General features: G+C 51.6%; 1 protein-coding gene across 1 annotated transcript; it reads right to left on the bottom strand.

The window, feature by feature from the left end:
- Nucleotides 1–1,010: 1,010 nt before the first annotated feature.
- EIF3D (eukaryotic translation initiation factor 3 subunit D) lies at nucleotides 1,011–13,001 on the bottom strand. The gene is made up of 15 exons (XM_084750178.1): nucleotides 12,844–13,001; nucleotides 10,329–10,461; nucleotides 10,060–10,105; nucleotides 9,216–9,352; nucleotides 8,634–8,719; nucleotides 8,048–8,120; nucleotides 6,705–6,817; nucleotides 5,976–6,108; nucleotides 5,157–5,304; nucleotides 4,441–4,571; nucleotides 3,913–3,998; nucleotides 3,682–3,811; nucleotides 1,939–2,081; nucleotides 1,491–1,774; nucleotides 1,011–1,119 (listed from the first exon to the last, which is right to left on the bottom strand). Exons 2-15 carry the CDS (start codon nucleotides 10,449–10,451, stop codon nucleotides 1,106–1,108), a joined length of 1,647 nt encoding a protein of 548 aa, XP_084606304.1. The 5' UTR covers nucleotides 10,452–10,461; nucleotides 12,844–13,001; the 3' UTR covers nucleotides 1,011–1,105.
- Nucleotides 13,002–14,057: the final 1,056 nt, after the last annotated feature.

Raw genomic sequence — 14,057 nt, 5'->3', positions numbered from 1 at the left:
GTTCTTTGCACCCTATGATAAAAATCACACATGCTTCTAATCCGAGCACTCAGGGAGGTGGAGGCAGGTCTGTGAGTTGGAGGCCAGCCTGTACTACAAGTTGAGTCCAGGCTACACAGAGAAACCCTGTCTTGAAAAACAAAAAACTCAAGAGCCAGAGCTGCTGTAACTTTGAGACTTTCAAGAACTCTCGAGTTTTCTGCTCAGCTTCTCAATACCCTTGTGAGTAAAGCCCAGCATCCTTTGCTGGCTTCTTGAAGTTCAATTATGCTGCTGAAACCTGCATCTTTAGGAAGGCAATCCCAACCCTGAGCCTGCTGTATCTACACAGCTGATTCTACCCACATTCTAGTTCTTAGGGGGCAGGTGAAGCATTTATGGAAAGCTTGGGGCACTTAACCCAGGTGGGACAATTAGGTGTTCAGAAAAGCACTCACATAGACAAGCCTACACAACCTTTAGACACGCAGTTCTTATATGACACATTGCTTTGTGCAGACTGGCTTGAGATTCTTTCTCTGGCCCAAGCCAGATGCAGATGCTTCTCAAGATAGATTCCTGAAGGGCCATCTCCCCACCACACCCTGATCTTGCAGACAGTAAGTTTTGAAGGCACCAGATGGGTCATGCTAGGATAAGCCAGTGGCTCTCAACCTTCCTAACACTACAACCTTTTAATACAGTTCCTTATGTTGTGATATCCTCCAACGATGAAATTATTTTTTACCGATACTTTGTAACTATAATTTTGCTGTTGTGAAGTGTAATGTAAATATGTTTTCTGATGCTCTCAGGGCTCTCCTTCCATCAGGCACATCAAATTGCATGAAAGAGGCGTGTAGTGGGTTCTTAAACAACACACAAGGCCTTCACCCTCCACAGGGCAGCTTTCACAGTGCTTCAGCAGTGACGGGACCACTGAATAACAGACAGAAGGCTCCACAAACTGCTGGCTCTGGTCTCCCTCTCCCAGGGGCTGCAGACCACAACAGGAGCACAGGGCAAAGGAAGAAACCAAAAGACTTAAACTTTATTCCATCTGCCATAGACACACGCTGCCCAAGCACAGCTGGGTGGAACACACGCCGACACCAGGCCAACTCATTCAAGTTTCTTCCTCTGAAAGAAAACAATGAAGAGAAATGAGCCTCACCACATGATCTGATGTGCCCTTCCCCTCTGGACTTGGAAGAAATCTAAGTGCTGAAGGCCTCCTCTTTGCTGAGCCCCACAGGGCTGAGCAGCTTTCTGTAGCCAGCAGGGAGACGAGACTTGCAGGTGGTGTAACTGACCCACATGGCCTTGCTTCCTTGCAGCAGCTGCCCAGGCCCTCTCTCAGTGTTCTCTCTGGCCCCCTTGGGTGATGTGGAGTGCCACCCTACATGAAGTGCCAGGAGCCCTCAATGTACTGCCAAGGTGACCACAGCACTAGCCTGGCTCCCTTTCCAGCCCTCAGACCACCCCAGGCTTTAGAGGCCAGCTCTGCCCACCTTCTTCCTCTTCCTCTTCCTCCTCCTCATCCTCTTCGTCTTCCTCGGAGCTGAAGGTGCCATCAGGCAAGCTGTAGACTCGGATGACCTGCTTGTTGGGGTCCTTGAGGATGAGGTACTTGCCCTCCTCCAGCTTCATGCAGATGTCAATGACACATCGCAGGATGCCCCAGGCGTTCTCCACGCTCAGGTTGATCTGGCTGGCAAACTCATTGGGCTTAAACTGCTGGGTGCCCAGGATGACATGGCGCGAGGAGTCCTTTACGTGGTACCGAGACACATACCTGTTGGGGAGGAGGTGGGTGGTCATACTGTGCCATAGAGAGATGGCAATACCTGAGGTGGGTCCAGTGCCAGTCCTGTTGGTAATGCCTGGTCTGGTGCTTTTCTCAAAGAGGGGCGAGCAGCCTTTGCCCAGGCCACCCTAACACCTGAGCAGGAGTCTCACCCGAGCTTCAGGTACTCCGATCCAGCCAGCAAAGCACAGCAGGTCCACCGCGCCAACTTGTAGCTGTTGTTCTTCAGCTCAGTGGCGATGACAGCCCCGCGCTGGGAGTCCAGTTTCTGACGCCAGTCAACGCCATTACAATGCTGCAGAAGAAAGCTGGTTACTGGGTGAAGATGACGTCTCCCACTCAAGGTCCCAGGGCCTCCTCTGGAAGACAGCGACCCACTAGGAAGTGGAGAGGATGCCTGAGTCAGAGGTAGACTGATGATTCTCCAAGAGACAGAGACACAGCCATCTTTGTACAGCAGCCCCTCGGCCAGGTGGTGATGACTGGCACTGTGTGGTGAAAGGCGGCTTCACACTGCGCCACAGTGAACGTACAGAGCAGGGTGGCCAGGGTCTGAGAGGCAGTAGCCTAGCACCTGATGCTTCACAGGAACACAGACTTCAAGATGTCTCGAGTGGGGCAGTCCAAGGTCATAGGGCAGGGAGGTCCCCACCACTGCAAGAATAGTATCTGACAGATTCTGTTTTCCTTAAAACTTGAAAATGAGCTGCAGCTCCTAAAGAGTGCTGTGATACTGACACCATCCTGGGGACAGTCACAGGCGGAGACAAACTGAACAGAGTAGACAAGAGGTCAGACAGAAGAGATGCCAAATGACAGGTACGAGCAAGAGAGTCCCTCAGCAGACGCTCACACGGAGCAAGATAATGAGAAGCTCCAGAGAGGGATGGGAGCTACCTGGGTTCCTGGGCTGCAGTGAGCAGACCTGGAAAGTAACAGTGGAGACAGGGGTGTCTGAGAGCCGGAAAGGATCAGAGACCTGACCTCTGCAACACCTAGAAGGAGCTTCCAGCAGACGGTCTTCTGGGACACACTCAGTTCTAGGGATGTGGTCATTGGCATCCATGACACCTTAACATGCTGGGTGTCTGCCTGTCAAGCCCTAGTTGCAGGTGCTGTTTTAAGCCAATAAGTTTCTTTTCATGTGTTTGTGAGGTAAGAGAACACTGCAGTGTAAGTATCCTAGGACATGAGCTACATGGGGGAATTTATGCTCCGGCTCCACCAGGGTCAACCCCACATGTGAGTGGGGCAGGGATCTGTGATTTCAGAACAGCACAAACAGAAGGAAAGACAGATGTCACAGAAGTCTAAATGGCCACTGGCCCCAGCAGACAATGGCAAGCCAACCATCTCAGGCTGGCTGGGCCCCAGAGCTGTCCTTCCCAGGGTTCTTTATCCTGTACAGAGGCCCCATCCCTGCCCTGCCCTTCAAGAGTGCCGCACATAAAGCCAAGGAGAAAGAATGACCACTGACCTAACTGCCCTGGAGCCCCAGTGGACAATGGAAAGACTATTGCATACACGCATATACGTGTGCCTGTTTTGTCCAGATCTCACTCTTATATGAGGTCAGCAGTGACAGCACTGGACAAGGGGATCATGAGGTGGCAGTGAGGCTGAGTACGGAAAGAGGTCAGAGAGGGTGACTGGGCTTCTGAGAGGTCAAGAGCAGCTATGTAGAAAGCAGGATGAGTAGACTAAATACTGGAAGACAGACGGTGCCCATAGTAGAAACCTTCTCGCTTAGACCGTTCTTCTGTCAGCAGGTCGTAGTGGATACAGAAACTGAAGCTGTCCCTGCCCGCCAGGGCTCTGTGAGCACTCAGAAGGAACAGCCAGCTTGCTGCAGCCAACCCCCGCTACACGGCAGGTGAAATGCGATGGCGCCTCACCCTCGAGTCCCACTCATTGAGCGTCTTGATGTTGATGAAGGACACTTCCCCGCTGGCTCCAGTCATGACACCATCATGTTCACAGCGGACGATAAGGTCAATGTCATCTCCAAGCTTCCACCTTCGGTAACTACAAGGGCAGCAAGACTCGCTCACTACACGATCCAATGGCTGGGATGGAGCATCCCGTGGACAGCACAGGACAGGTCCCACCCACCACAGCTGACATACCGGTAAGCAACAGAGGCGATCTCATTCTTGTCCATGTCATCCTCCACGAATGGGTTTGGGTTGGGGAAATTGTATCTTTCTCTCCCCTGCAGAAGGGAAAAGCGCTCAGGAGATGGGGCGGAGTTCACGTCAGCAGTCAGCACGGCTTTTGCCAGCCCTGACTAGGTCCCTATGTCCTTAAGGGTCTGCGCTCACTGTACATTAAGGACCACTGCCAACACACCCCACAGAGTAACAGCCACCATGCCACTCCCTGCTTCCTTCTTCACCACAGGCAGAGTGCTAACCTCACAGGACAGAATCGCCCTTCATACTTCCTCCTCCATCACAGTTAAAGGTAGACAATTTGTTCAATGTCATATTCTCAAGGCAAGAAAAGGCATTTTATCCAAAGACATTTCCACAGCGCGCCCATGTGAGACAAGTACTATTAATGTTGTTCATTTACAGGGAGGAAATTTGGGAAGCAGAGGCTCGGCAGCAGAGACCTAGCCTGCGAGCTGTGCCCATCTGCTGCCGTGTGCTCACCATTCTCAGGCACTGCTGGGAGAAGTTGTGGTTGATGTAGGTGGCCTCCATGGCCAGGTTACGGGGTGAGTTGAAGGAATTGCCTTCATCCTGAGGAGGCTCGTTGGCTGTCTCACTCACAGTCAGGAGGTCTGGAAAAGCCCAAGCATGGATGGTCACATGCTCATACAGCCAAGTGCTACTGGCAGTTTGCCCAGCAGCACAGGGAGAGGCAGAGACCTAGACCATGGGGCCCATTTGCAAAGAATTGCCTTCTGCTGACAGAGGTCTCTCCCCAGGAGGGCAGCACACACAAGGACCCAACACCAGCCACACAGTAAGAAAGCTGCTCCTCATTCTTTCTGGATTCCTCAAGAGAAAGTGCCCATATTGGCATTTTAACAAATGAGGCTTGAGACTCAAACATAATCAGACTGCTTTGTCTTCATGCTGTCATTTTGTGAGTGATTCACTGATGTGTGTACAGACATGTGTGTCATAAAACACATGCATATGCTTTTTTCTTTATGGTATATAAAGGAGAAGAAAAAACAAGAGCCAGGAAAGCTCTCTTCAAGTACCAACACAGCCACAGTGGTGGAGTGAGGACAAAGCTGCAGCCCACAGAAGCCCTGAAGAGGTCTCTTCCCTTGGACTCCAGGACAGGGATGACTGACACTCCCCACTCTCAGGACTAACACCACCCAAGCCTGAGCGGCTCCAGGCAGGCTGCTTACCAAAGTCAGAGTTGTCCCTCTTGTCAAAGAAGAGTTTAGACCCCACTCTCTGGACCACAATGTCCCAGGAGTACACAGAGCGGGTGCAGCTCATCAGTGTGGCCAGGATGGCGTCAGTGGCAAACACATTGCCCTGTGTTTTTGCCAGCTACAAGGAGGGAGAGACAGAGAGTGAACTGAGGACGCAGAGGTCACCTGGGAAGAAAAGACCACCTTAGTTGGCCGTCAAGGCTGCTCGGTCACTGTGACAGAAGCATGGGCCGTGCTCCTCTCACTAGTTTCCAGGCAAGCTGTCCCTCTCCCTTTGCAGGAGAGAAAGCTGAGGGCCCAGTGCAGCAAAGTCAGTCAGCCTGGCAGGGCCGGGATCTGACCTTGCCTCTGCTCAACACATTTAAGTGCACCCAGCAACAAGCCTTCTCTTCAAGTTAAGCCTGACCCAGAAAAAACATTATCCAAGGGCTGGGCACACAGTCAGCTGTTTCTGGGGGTCCTCATCAGTCAACCTACCAAAGGTTCAGGGGGAAAACTGTGCCCAACCAACACACACCTGCTCTTTGTCAGGTTCCCCCAACAGCAGTGTAACAGCTGCTATGTAGCAGTATCCGGTGTCTTGGTGCTGCGAGCAGCGCAGAAGGGGCTGAAACCTGGAGGATGCCAGGGCCGACAGCTAAGTCACACCACGGTACTGCAGCAGCCTGGTTCGGGTATCCATGGGGCAGTCCCGAATCGCCCGTGAACACTGAGGGACACCTGCACATCTCACACTCTGTTCTTTCTGGGGCCTCAGCAACATTCCTAAAGCGAGCTAAGGGCACATACCTTTCGGATGACCGGGTCGTCTGTGGTGGTGACAGTGTGGAAGATGCGCTTGATGCTCCGCAGTGGCTTCTCGCTCCTCGTGGTGATGCGGTCGAAGGCTTTGTCATAGTACTCCAGTGCGCCACAGCACTCACTGAGGGAAGAGGGGAAGTCAGAGATCCTCCCACTTCTCTAATGCTGTGGGATCAGAAGTCTTATCTACTGTCATCCCAGCATTAGGGAGGCAGAGGCAGGGGGATGGCAAGTTTAAGTCTCAGCTACACAGGAGGGCCCCATCTCAAAAAGAAACTTCACCCAGGAGGCCAGTATACATCAAAAAGATGGAACTAGGCTCCCTGCAAGGAGACAGCCCTGCAATGCAGCCCAGCCTCCTGTCTTCGCAGCTCCAGTGTCCCTTGTAGAGCACAGGGAAGCACATCTTGGCCAGCTAAGGTCCCCTGGGAAACAGCCCACTACAGAGACACTCAGGCGGCGGACCCCGGGCCTGAAGCTCTGGCTTCCCACTGACTTAGCTCCATGTCTTTGTCCTCTGATGTATGAGGCTGCACAAAATGGAGTCTCTTGAACATTTGTCACAGGTCTTCTGCCTAGAGAGCTTAGTGACTGACCTACTGTGCATCAGTGCAGATACCCAGAGTGGGAAGAAAGAGTTGCTAGGACTTATGGAGACATGGACCCTGGCTGGCGCGCATGCGTGAGCGTGTGGGCAGCACTGAAGAAGCTACTCACATGTCTTGAGGCTCTGACACTTCCAAGTAGCGCATCTTCATCAGCTGAGGGAAGTCCATCTCCTCCTTCACTTCCCAGTCACTGCGAACTTCAACTGAAGAGTCTCGGGGTTTCTGCAGAGGAAACACAGGAAGAGACAGGGTAACACACGAAGGGCTTTTATCCCATCGTCACAGTCCTGGCTGTTTTTTAAGACAGTGTCTGTGACTCGTGGAAGCTCAGAACAGGGATCAGGGACTCCACATGGGACCTTTCAGGGTACCAAGTACATACTTCTGACACAGCAAGCACCAGACTCACCGAAGTGTAATTCCACAATTTAAACATCATCCTGGCCTAGCAGCACTGGGGTTAGAACCCACGCTTCTGTGCGTGCGAGGCAGCCACATACTCCTGGCTCAAACTCTTGCTTTTGCTCACGTCTGCTATTCGCTGTTCTCATAGCTCCCACAAAGACGGCAGTATTCTTTTTTGTTTTGTTTTTTGAGACAGAGTTTCTCTGTGTAGCCTTGGCTGTCCTGGACTCGTTTTATAGACTAGGATGGCCTTGAACTCACAGCGATCCACCTGCCTCTGCCTCCCGAGTGCTGGGATTAAGGGCGTGCACCACCACGACCGGCAACAGCATTATATTCCTTACAATGCAAGAGTAGGATGGTGAATGGCTGAAGGAAATGTGGTAATCCATACAAAGAAGGAGTTAGTACAGTCAGGTCTCCATATCTGCAGGATTTTTTTTTACCAGTGGGTTCTGTATCCAGTCATGTGTGAACTGAAAAAGTTCTGTGTGCTCAGCGCATTGAACACCCTAATGACCACATGACTGATGGAGGAGGATCACTTGAGATTAAAAACAATACTTTCGGCCTATATACGTAATCCAGAAGTGAGTTAAAGTCCATGAGAGGACGTACCGCACATAAGACACATGCAAATGCTCCACTACTTTATGCAAGAGAAAGTCAGCATGCACAAATCTTAGTCTCTTTGAGGGTGCCTGGAACCAATCCTTAGCTGATATAAAGGGAAAATAAAAAGACTGTACTAATACAGTCTGTGATAGAGACAGACCTTAAAAATAGCATGCTAAAGGGCGCAAATTGTAAGTCCATTTTACATGAAATGCTCGCATCAGGGGAATCCAGAATCAGCAGAGAGCAGTGCTGCTAGGACTGGGAGTGCAGGACATGCCTATGGGGACGAGTTTTCTTTATATGAGTGATGCAAGTGGTCTACAGCTGCCTACAGTAACTCAGACCACACAACTGCACAGCATGACTCCTATCTGAGGGTGAAAAAAACCAAACCCACCCAATTCCCAACAGAATCCTGGTATGGACTACCTGTGACTTCTGGTCCCATTTTTGCCTCACTCCAAATTGCTTCTGGAATTTTTTCTGCAGGCGAATTCGTTCTCTGAAAAGACAGACAGAATGCTGCACTTTCAGTAGTGGCTTCTAGCTGAACTGCAGTGTCCTTCCTGGCTGCTATCAGGACAGAAAATGGGGGCTTAGATGAAGAGACCATATAGGTGCACAGCGGGGATGCGAGCAGCGGCACACCATCCCCAGGCAGGCAGGGGTGCATTCAGCCCGCAGTTACTGTCATGGCAGCCCTGACCAGCATGTGGTGGCTGCTGTACTCTGCTCCAAAGAGCCCAAGGGATAGATACAGTGTAAACGGTGCTGCCTGGACCCAGCCATCCAGCGTCTACAGAGGCCACAGAACCACTTCAATTGTACCTACAGCTTTACAGCAAAAACGTCTAACTCAGTTACACCCTGCCCCCGCGCCTGCCATGACCCAGTCTTGGACAGTGACAGGTTGGAGGTTTTGCTGTCTGGTACATCTGTCCCTGCTCTGGCCTCGTGAATGCTGAATGCAGCCCATCTGGGAACACAGCCCTGATCCTGCAGGAAGGCTGCTCACCTCTCTTTCTGCTTGGCACTCTTGGGCAGTGTCTGTAGGTTGAACTGCACCATGTTCCGTCGATCTTTGTCTCTTCGGAGGTTCCGCTGGGAAGCAGGAAGAGACTCATGTTAACCCCTTGAGACATGACATTATGGTATCTTGAAAGCAAGTTTAGGGTGTGAAGCCCCAAGAGTCTTGTCTCTGTACTTTTACTCTATAGCATCTATAGTATTTGGGTTAAGGGGAGAAGCGCTTGTGTTAGCTTGGACTCTCCTTCCCACTAATGTGTTTTACTGGAGTTGCTAAATTTGCATCTTTATGTAGCAGGAGGCACCCAAGCAAACCATCTAATTAACCAAGGCTGCAAGTGGCAATTAAGCAGGGCAATGGGTTCCCGGCACAGCTGTGACATCAGAACTACTGTGAGCAGATACCTCTAAGCTTCTTCATCGCATCCCTGGACCCACTAAAAGTTATTCTGATAGAACTGGTCCTTGAACTGCCACTTGGGATTGGCCAAAAAGCCTGTAATCGTTTCCCGTCTCATCAGTATTCCCAAGGTGGTTGCAGAGCTCCAAGGCGCCAAGGTGCTTGGCTCACCTGTGCGAATCTCATGCGGTTCCGCTGGTAGGCAGTCTTCTGTGTGCGTGCTGTGTCCACCAGCTGGAAGCTCGTCTCATCCTCCTCATGGAAATATGCATACTGACTTCCCCCACCGAACTGAGAGGAGTACTTGTCTGCAGGCAAAGGGGACAGTGCGTGCTAAGTGCTGCCTGCACACTGCTCACGGTGCACAACAGGCTTGAGCCTTGCCCTCTGGAGTGTTTCTGGGACTTGTAGCACTGGCCAGGAGCTGGTGAGATGTGCAGACTCACCGCCCCTGCCCAGACCTGACAGATGGGAACCTGTATTTAAACACGATCCCAGGTGATTCAGAGGCACATTTAAGGTTTAAGAGCTTGGTGTAACAAACGTAACCAGAGTCCAGGAATCTCAGGCAAACTTACTTCCCCTCTGCCTGGTCATGTAAGAGCCTGCGCTGTCCCACCATCCCCACCACCTGGAGCCATGGACATGGCCCCTGACCACATCCTCCTTAACTTACTGCTCCAGGCAGCCACTTCCAACCACCTCGCTGACACCAAGAAAAGTGTTTCCCCTTACCAGAACCTTAACCAGGACCCCAAACCTACAGGCCATTGATTGATGGCTTCAGGAAGTCCCAAGCAGTAGAATAAATGGCAGCACACTCAACATATGTTTAGAAGTCTCTGGCTGTCAGTCCCACAATATTTAACAAGTGAACTCCTGGGCCCACGTCCAAAACCATGGACAGCACATACACACTGCAGAATACACTCCCAATATCTATCATGGCCACCACACCTCTTCCTCTAAGAAGCTTCCCAAGGGCTAGAGTGGGCAGCCCATGAGGGACACTTACTTGTGTACCTCTTGTCCTGGTACGTGGCCCCTGTCCAGTCTGCAACCTGTTAGGCGCAAAGACGACAAGGAAGAGAACACGTCAGGGAACGGGCTTTGGCTGACCCAGAAGCCAGGCAGCGAGGGGGACTGGGCATTGCTTCTGATGTTTTCTCGGTATGTGGCTCTTCCACCTGACTCGCTCTGGAGGGAAGGCCTTCCGCAGCTGGTTAGCCCCACAGGAAGCACAGCCAATCAAGAGAGCCAAGAGGAAACGGGGAGCAGGAGTACCTTCCCCAGCCGGTCTCCTTTGCTGAACGGCTGGTAGGGCATATCCCGAAACTGCTCAGGAACGGCACAGGGACCCCAGCCCGAGGGGTTGTCCTGGATCACAGGTGTCATGAACTTCGCCATCTTCTAACACCTTAAAACACAAGCAGTGTGAGCAGCTAAGGAAGGCCACATTACAGAGGCTCGTAACACTGTGGAGAGGGGTTTCTTGTAAACTGCTCTAAGAACACTTAAAGCCCAGAGCTTTGCCGAACCAGTGACATTTTCCTATGCCTCATTAAGTCTAGAACATGTTCCTTTTTGATAAATATTTTTGTAAGGAGGCTGTGCCTTATCTGATGAAGTGTCTATCACATCTTTTCTCAGTATAACATAAAAGTGCCTCTCATTTATGAAAAGATGGGAAAAGGGTGGTGAGTTCCCTTAAACACCTTCACCAAAGAACTCAACACCAGATTTCTTCTCTAAGCCCTGGTCTCTAAAATAAAGATCAGGTTGTATCATATGGCCATTGTCAAAGTCTTGTTAGTTATCTACCATCCACACAATGACTACTCAGATATACAAAAAGACACCAGCATGGAGTGCTTTAAAGAGGCCTGGGCTGGTGAGATGGTGCAGCAGGTAAAGGTGGAAGCAAAGTGGAAGGAGAGAATGGATTCCCAAACATACCCCCCCTCTCTCTTTCTCTCTCTCTCTCTCTCACACACACACACACACACACACCCCAACACACACACACACACACACACACACACACACACACACACCCCAACATAAAGGGCTAAAATCACCCTCCGCTTAGGTAGATCCTGGAATTTGACTTTCCCTTCTGTTTCTTCCAATTTTCCACCAGAATAAATCCTGTCCGGTGCATGCGGCCAGGCAAAAACACCACACACCACTGGGGACCAAGGTCACCATAAGCTTCAGCAGAAGTGGCAGGATGGCTCAGTGGGTAAAGGCTGCGAAGTTGGCCAAGTGACAGATTTCATACACAGGAGTGCCAGGACACTGTTCTCACTGACTACAGCACACGAACTCATCAAACTCTTCTAGCAATCCTAGGGGCCAGAGGCCGGTTATGTCCCCGCTTTCCGGGTAAAAATGCAAAGCTCCAAGTGAGATACAAGTTGCAATGCTGGATGACTACAATTTTGCACACAGGCCAGGTAGCTTTGGAATCAGAGTCTGCGTAACACCACAGTTCATTTTAGAACAGTAAAAACTAATAGCTGTATAGTCCAGGGGGTTGCTGGACACTTCCTGTCAAAACACAAAACAGCCACGCACGGACCACCCACGAGATTAAACCCTCTGACAACGCCCAGAGTTAAAGCAATGCACTAGTCCTTGGGGGCTGGAGAGCAACTGCAGAACCCTGGGATAGAGCTCAGCTACCCCGCCTCCCAGCTCTGCCACAGGGAGGCCAAAGGTGACAGTGACAAACCTGGGAGCTTCATCCCCTAAATGTGAACTTAAGCTAAGCTGCAGGAAGAACGTGAGGAGGCTGGTGGGCTTCAAACAGTTCACACGAGGTATGAGCGCCCAGCATGTGAGGGTACTGTGCCCGGCCAGTTTTACACCAAATGCTCCCTCGTACCTCATCTTTGAGATACAAAGTTAGCTCTGAGCTGGGCGGTGGTGGCGCACGCCTTTGATCCTATACTTGGGAGGCAGAGGCAAGTGGATCGCTGTGAGTTCAAGGCCAGCCTGGTCTACAAAGCGAGTGTAGGACAGCCAAGGCTACACAGAGAAACCCTGTCTCGAAAGACCAAAAGCAATCAAGCAAACAACAACAACAAAAAACCCAAACAAACAAACAAAAAACAAAGACAGCTCTGCTAACTCGAGCACCAGCCCGTGCGCCCATCACTTCAGAACAGTTTCTAAGGTTGTCTACTTAAGCCTGGATTTCTCTAGCTAGGTGGCAGCCTGACGACCTGGGGCTTTAAGCCATACCCAACCAGTTGCCTCAAAAACTACTGTAAATCTGAGTTGAGTCAAGTGTTCAAGAATGGTGGTTCAAGGCTTGACATCTCCATCTCCCTGGACAGGCAGGGTTTGGTCCTTGAGTTTCTGCCCACGTGAACTAGAAAGGAACTGGCAGAGGGAAAACGGAAACAGTGCGACAGCTGCAATGGCCACCAACACACTGTGGACAGGAGAGCCACGAACCCCTGGGCTCCGCGTCAGACCAGAGTTGGGCCGACCCTACTCTTCTCAGCCGCCCATCTCGGAGCAGAGAAGGGATCCGTTCAAACCCCTAGAGGAGGAGAATTCGGCCCCGACGGCGACGCGCGAAGCCTCGGGAGAGGGTCCACACTCCATGTCCGGTGCCCTGCACTCGGTGTCGACCCTTGGGACCACCGAAGCAGATTCCCGCCCCGCCCAGCGGAGGGGACAGCGACGGCAGGAGAAGGAAGGCTCTTCCGGGAGGCCCCCCTCCCCGATGCCAAGCCTAGCTCGGGCTGGCTCGCGAGGTCCGTGGGGCCCTAGGAAACAAGCCACTCACCTGCGACAGCCTCCACGGGCCCGGATGGCGAGAGATGGCCCGAGGAAGCGAGAACGGCAGCCTCGATACCCGGAGGAACCGAGGCAGGAGGGAAGATGCGCGCGCAGGGGCCGGCGCCGTAAACCGCGACCAGCGCTGTCGTAAAAAACGATCCTACCACGTCCTTCTTAGTCAGCGGGGAAAAAAAAAAACGTCGAGCCGTAAAGTGAAGACGCAGCCGGAAGTCTGTCACGGCTCTTGGCTAAATGTCCTTGTTAGCTTCTGAGGTGCCTGACGCGAGTCGGGGTGATTACGTCAGCGGCATCTGGGGACGCCCAGAGCGGTTCAAAACTGGAACGTGGCCGCCTTCTGTGCAAGAGACTCCGGGGCGAGAGCAGGAGCTGGCCCCGCCGGCGTCCCACAATGCTTCGCGGCCTCTGCCTCCCACAATGCCCCGCGGCTCTCGCTTGTCCAAGCCTTGGTTGAACCTCACCTGGAGGGTGTCCCAGCGCCTTACCTGTGCTGCTTACCTGTGGCACCAATGCAGGGTGAGGAGTGGCAAGTGACTTGCGTGGTTCTGCCTGCTAGAGCTTTGAGGTGGCTGACAGAACTCAAACCTCTGTTCCACAGCGTCATTATTCAACAGAAATTTCTGGTTGCTAATTAAAACGAAAAAAAAAAAAAAAGCAGATTTAGAGTGTCTCATTTCCATGGATTGATATTCAAGTCTGGACTACCCAAGCTGGAGTCCAGGAGTCTGCGTTTTAATTGGTAATCACGATGCAGAGGGTGCGATTAAGTGTGACCTCTTGGCTTCTTCTGCCCTGTGCAGGCAGAAAGGCAGTTATGAAACTTGGAAAGAGAAACTCGCATGCCCAGATTTTGAGAGACTTCCTTCAACAGACCACCCAAGAGCCGAGTCCAAATGCGATTGCAAGGAAGTCTTTATTGCAGGTTCGAACCTGGGACACACCTCCAAAACACTGACACAGCAGATGCAAGGAAGTGGCCTCAAGTCTCAATTGAGAGGGTTGTTTTTTTAAATTAATTTTAGACAAAGAAATGAGTTTACAGTATGTGACTGGATGGCATTTGGGCAGAAAAACTGCAAACAGGGAGTTCTAAGCCTTGACATTCCATGGTTGGGTAATAGGTGTAGGGGCAAGTTGGCCTATAGAAAATACTGGTTGAGGCTGTCATGAGGTGTTAGGAACTTTGGCCTGGCTTCTCCTAAT

This window comes from Acomys minous (assembly GCF_964271855.1).
Source record: "Acomys minous genome assembly, chromosome: 12".
NCBI classification, from domain to species: domain Eukaryota; kingdom Metazoa; phylum Chordata; class Mammalia; order Rodentia; family Muridae; genus Acomys; species Acomys minous.
Note: the sequence above shows the minus strand (reverse complement) of the source record. Positions and strands in the feature narration are given on the sequence as shown.